The following is a 6,621-nucleotide window of genomic DNA, read 5'->3' as shown; positions in this document are numbered from 1 at the left end:
TCCATCTGTGTCACCGCTGATGAGGAAATACAGCGAGTGCTGGACGGAGCAGTGAGTGACAACAACCCCGCCCACATTTAAGAGGACTGTCTGAACAGACCGAGGGTCTAGGTACCATGTCTGAAGGGTTACTGCTGGTTCCAAAGGTGCTGGACTGAAAGGGTTTGGTGGAGACAGGGCTGATGGGAGCATCATGATAGCAGGTGACGCTCTGTACGTGGTATAGTGTTGGGATGTAGGTAACGCCATGTTAGACTGTGTGTACTGTGGAATATTCATGCCATTAGTCAGTAGGATGATTGTGTTTTTCCAGGATAAAGGACAAAAGCTGAATATCTGTGCATGTAAACAAAGACGACATAATCAAACCACAATTCCAGAAGACTCTGGACACTGTAATAAAAACAGGAAGTGATGATTTATAAATTCAGCTGAGTAAAGGTCATTTATAAATCATCACTTCCTGTCGTTACAGTTTCACACAGACTGTTTGATTCAGTCTGAACATGATGAAACAATGAAACTATGTTTTTATGATCAGCTGACAGACAGAGGGACGGACGGACGCTCTCTCCAATGGTTCCTGTCTGCTGCCCTTTCAGAGTAAAGCTCAGTGTACAGACACAGAGGGGTGTGAGCTGTTGTTGTTCTCTCGGGTGGAACGCTGTGATGTCACAGAGCGGACCGACCGGTTGGACCTGAAACTCTCCGAGAACAGATCACACCGTGATGACTCATGTTCACCTGGACAGGTGAGTTTCAGGTAAAGGAAGTCACTGTGTTCATGATCAGACACTCACAGTGTGTCTGATCAAACCACATGAGATGATCTAATGTAACATGTGAACGTTCTAATGTGAACGATCTGATCGTTCACATGTTACATGAGATCGTTCACGCTACATTAGATCGTTCACATGTTACATGAGAACGCTCACATGTTACATTAGATCGTTCACATGTTACATTAGATTGTTAACATGTTACATTAGAACATTCACATGTTACATGAGAATGTTCACATGTTACATTAGATCGCTGACATGTTACATTAGAATGTTCACATGTTCCATGAGAATGTTCACATGTTACATTAGATCGTTGACATGTTACATTAGAATGTTCACGTTACATTAGATCGTTCACGTTACATGAGAACGCTCACATGTTACATTAGATCGTTCACATTTTACATGAGAACGTTCACATTTTACATTAGAACGTTCACATTTTACATGAGAACGTTCACATGTTACATGAGAACGTTCACATGTTACATTAGAATGTTCACATGTTACATGAGATGATCTCATGTTACATGTGAATGTTCTAATGTGAACGATCTGATCGTTCACATGTAACATGAGATCGTTCACGCTACATTAGATCGTTCACATGTTACATGAGAACGCTCACGTTACATTAGATCGTTCACATGTTACATTAGATCGTTAACATGTTACATTAGAACGTTCACATGTTACATGAGAACGTTCACATTTTACATTAGAACGTTCACATTTGACATGTGAACGTTCTAATGTAAAATGTGAACGATCTGATCGTTCGTATGTAACATGAGATCATTCACATGTTACATGAGATCGTTCACATGTTACATGAGAACGTTCACATGTTACATTAGATCGTTCACATGTTACATTAGATCGCTCACGTTACATGTGAACGTTCACGTTACATGAGAACGTTCACATGTTACATTAGATCGTTCACATGTTACATTAGATCGTTCACGTTGAGCCTTTACATTCCAACAGCTCTGTGGTTAACATGTCGTCTTGTTTACACATGTAAACTTCCTGTTACAGTTTAAACTTTAAAGACTCGACAGGAAACTGACTCACTGAAACACGACTGGTTCAGTTTGTTGTTGGTGTTGAACAGTGTCTGATGGTGTCTCTCCACCCTCCACCCTCCTCCACCTATTGAAGTGATGAAGCTCAGACACTTCATCACCAAATGTCACAACCAAACGTATGTGGTTCACAGAAATGTACAACACCAATGTTTGCTTCATCTGATCACTGAGTCATCAGCCCCCCCACTCCTCCTCCTGCTCCTCCACTTCCTCCTCCTGCTCCTCCACTTCCTCCTCATACACCGAAATGTTCACCTCCTCTCTCTGTGTCTCGCTGCTCTGACTCAGTTTATTTCACCTTTTTGAGTCCAAAGAAAAAACATGATGAAACCAAAGTGACGTTGTGACATGACAGAAATGTGACCGATGATCAGAGGAGTCAATCAGCTGATAAACAATCGATTAGAAACTATTTTAATCAGTGATTATTGATCGACTCATCTTCAGTCTCTCAGCTGAGACTTTGTGACATCACAGACATTATTTACATAAACAAACCTGATCTGTGTGTTTGAACAGGTCCTGTGATCATTCTGATTGATTATTTCTTTATTGATCTCAGAGATCTATAAATAGCGACAGATATCCATCAATACAGGATGATCAATATCTAATCATTTCATATTTTAAATGTTCAATAGTTTCAGCCTTTAAATGATCAGATGAGTCGAAAACTATCACTCATCAATAATCAATACTGAGAGCTGGTGGATGTTTTCTCACTGCTGAAACCAATCACTAATCAGTAATCAATTGATGAACAGTTGTTGTCTCACCGTTGTTGGTCTGGTTGTTCCTGGGAGTCCGGAGCTCCGGCGGGTCGACTCGCGGCTCCTCCCCGCCCTCCTGGTCTTCAGTGTCGGCCTCGTTTTTCACCCTCTTGCGGTAGACCTTGAGTCCGGAGCTGGGGGAGAACACGCACACGTCCTGGTCCTGGATGGAGCACTTCACCATCCCGCACTGCTGCTCCCGGACCCCGACCAGGGCCAGGTCACAGTCTGGGTCCTCACAGCACGTCTCCAGGCAGTTCTGCCGGTCCACGGCCATCGTTACCGGGGGCACGGTCGAGTCCAGCTCCGGAGCCTGTTCGGGATCAGGGACCAGGTCCCACTCACAGTCCAGGGACAGACCGGGACATACCAGGAGCAGCAGCAGAGACCAGCGGATCATCGTCTTTAATCCAACACACAGTTTTAATGAAGGAAATGTTTCTGAGCTCCGCGCGCACACAGAACTCACTTCCGTGTTTGGAGGCTTCGTGTTGTCGCAGGAAGATTTACCTGAGCGACAGGTGAGGTCACCGCGGACACGCCCGCTCACGTGACGTCACATATACCACCCACTGAAAACATTCAGATTATAAATGTCTCAGTTTTTTTGTTTATCTTTTCTTTTTAAATTATTATTTATTCATCTAATCTCCACCTGATCAACATGTGGAGTTTGATTTGATGGAAAATCACCCAAAATAAAATAAAATAAAATAACGTGTTTCATGTTTTTATTCATTCAACAGAAATTCTCCTGTTTTTCATCTTTCCTCCAAAAATCAAAGATTCTTCTCAAATAGTGAAAAACACTGAATTAAAAAAAATTAATCAATAAATAAATATGAGATCTTGATTTTTTAATTATGAAAGTGGAAACTCAGGATCTTAGAATTGTTGTTAAACACAGGATGTGACGGTGACTGATGTTTGATCACAGTTAATCTGGTTGGACTTCTGTGAGACATTAATAAATATTAATGTTCAATAAACTGAGTCTAAATATCATCATGTCATCACTGTGGAGCGTTCAATGACCCTCTGTTCTGTGGTTTGTTCTGAGGAATGATGAGGAAAGAGAATGTCATGGACTCATTTATCTAAGATAACATGTCACATACATGTCACACACACGTCACATTCATGTCACACACGTCACATACATGTCACACACATGTCACATTCATGTCACACACATGTCACACACACATGTCACATTCATGTCACACACATGTCACATACATGTCACACACGTCATTTACATGTCACACGTCACATACATGTCACACACGTCACACACACGTCACACACGTGACATTCGTGTCACACACATGTCACATTCATGTCACATTCATGTCACACACATGTCACATACATGTCACACACGTCCTTTACATGTCACACATCACATACATGTCACACACGTCACATACATGTCACATACATGTTACACACATCACACACGTCACACACGTCACACACACGTCACACACATGTCACATACATGTTACACACATCACATACATGTCACACACGTCACATACATGTCACACACACGTCACATACATGTCACACACATGTCACATGTCACACACACGTCACATACATGTCACACACATGTCACACACCCATGTCACACACACGTCACACACATGTCACATACATGTCACACACATGTCACACACCCATGTCACATTCATGTCACACACATGTCACATACATATCACATACATGTCACACACGTCACACACACATGTCACATTCATGTCACACACGTCACATACATGTCACACACGTCATTTACATGTCACACGTCACATACATGTCACACACATGTCACATACATGTCACATACATGTTACACACATCACACACATGTCACACACGTCACACACACGTCACACACACATGTCACATACATGTCACACACATGTCACATTCATGTCACACACATGTCACATACATGTCACACACGTCACATACATGTCACACACGTCACATACATGTCACACACACGTCACATACATGTCACACACATGTCTGTCACACACACGTCACATACATGTCACACACATGTCACATACATGTTACACACATCACATACATGTCACATTCATGTCACATACATGTTACACACATCACACACGTCACACACGTCACACACACGTCACACACATGTCACATATATGTCACACTATGAAGTCCTATCCATATCAAAATAAGCAGACACATGTGCAGCAACGTGTGTGCATGCGTGATTAACATTATAAATTTTGGTATGCATGCGTGCACACATGCGTTGTTACGTGCGGATTGTATTTCACGCGTACCAAGAAGATGTGTACTGTACTTACAGCGTGTGCACGTCCGTCTGTCACTGCTGGAGAAATGTTGTTAAGTGTCCACACACACGCGCGTTCACATTTTTTGATACTACGCAACCGGAAGTTTATCTGCATCGCACGCACCAGTCCGCGTACATGAACGCCTCACGTAGTTTCCTTTTCCATTTCATTCTATTTCTGTGTTCCATTTTCATCCAGTAGATGGTGCCAGCGAGCCAATAATACACTCTGTAGAGACATATATAATTCTCTATATATTTTTTAAAGTACTATTATTATTAGATGTAATTGGAAAAACACAAACACAAAGTTAGTAGACTAGATACAGTTTTTTTTAGTGTTGTGGAAGAAAGTATTTGCATGAAATATTTATTGTACCATTACTACAGAGAGCAGAGCAGCTCACTGGGTAGGGTGCTAGGATTACAGTCTAAACATTATGGGATTGAATCTCACCGTTACCATGGTTTTGTGTGTGTGTGTGTATTAAAAAAAGTTTATTGGATCAAACTGCAAAAGAAGAACAGAAAGTTTGAAGCCTAATTTTGTATTTTCTTCATTATCAGCCAATTCTGGAAGAAAATATTTGACTGAAATAAATGATGGTAACGCTCACTAGGCAAGGCAAGTTTATTTGTATAGCACATTTCAACAACAAGGCAATTCAAAGTGCTTTACATAAAATATACAGCGAGTAAAAGCAATAGGCAACATAAAAAGACATTAATCACATTAATGTAACTACAGTTAAGTTAGAATTAAAACCTAGATAGGAGACAGAAATAAAACCTAAACAGAAGACAGACAAAATAGAATAAAAGTTACAGTGCAGTGTGAGAAGAAGAGGGCTCAGATCTGATTTAATCAAAGGCAGCAGCAAACAGAAAAGTAAAAAAAAAGAAAAAGAAAACTACGTGAGGCGTTCATGTACGTGGACTGGTGTGCGCGATGCAGATAAACTTCCGGTTGCGCAGACTCAACAAGTGCGAACGCGTGTGTGTGTGGACACTTAACAACATTTCTCCAACAGTGACAGACGGACGTGCACACGCTGTAAGTACAGTGCGCATCTTCTTGTTAAGCGTGTAGTTAGCACACGTCATAGTACGCGTGCATGTGTGCGCGTGACAAAAATGTTCTATTATCTTCATGTGTGCGTTTATGCATGCATTCACAAAAAATGCATAAATGTTATGCGTAGTCACTCCGCATCGTGTGATTACGTGGCGTGCAGCAGTCGTCACGCGTACACGTGCGTTTTAAGTCAATGGGAAAACTACATGACACATTAGGCGTTGCTTTGCTGCACAGGCGTCAAAGCACGCGCGTGTGACACGTTCAGTGGATAGCTGCGCACGTATATTGAAACGTATGGTACTCCATAGTCATACACATGTCACATACATGTCACACACATCACAAAAATGTCACACACGTCACATACATGTTACACATGTCATATAATCATCAAATTCTACTGCAGAGACTGGATCACTTAATTGGCCTAAAAGGTTCTGCACTGAGCTGGTTTAAATCTTATTTATCTGATTGTTTTCAGTTTGTTGATGTTCATAATGAATCATCCTTACGTACCAAAGTTTGTTATGGAGTTCCGCAAGGTTCTGTGCTC

The 6,621-nt window shown here is 41.5% G+C and overlaps 1 protein-coding gene across 1 annotated transcript in view; it reads right to left on the bottom strand.

The window, feature by feature from the left end:
* LOC126400185 (kunitz-type protease inhibitor 1-like) overlaps positions 1–3,159 on the bottom strand; it is a 4,477-nt gene extending 1,318 nt beyond the window's left edge. The window contains exon 1 of the mRNA XM_050060746.1: positions 2,656–3,159. Coding sequence (XP_049916703.1) covers positions 2,656–3,049 — 394 coding nt within the window. The 5' untranslated portion in view covers positions 3,050–3,159. The remainder of the gene's footprint in view (positions 1–2,655) is intronic.
* Between the last annotated feature and the right edge of the window lie 3,462 nt (positions 3,160–6,621).

The sequence above is a fragment of the Epinephelus moara genome, chromosome 2, assembly GCF_006386435.1.
Source record: "Epinephelus moara isolate mb chromosome 2, YSFRI_EMoa_1.0, whole genome shotgun sequence".
Classification (NCBI taxonomy): domain Eukaryota; kingdom Metazoa; phylum Chordata; class Actinopteri; order Perciformes; family Serranidae; genus Epinephelus; species Epinephelus moara.
This window is presented reverse-complemented; position numbering and strand designations above follow the sequence as displayed.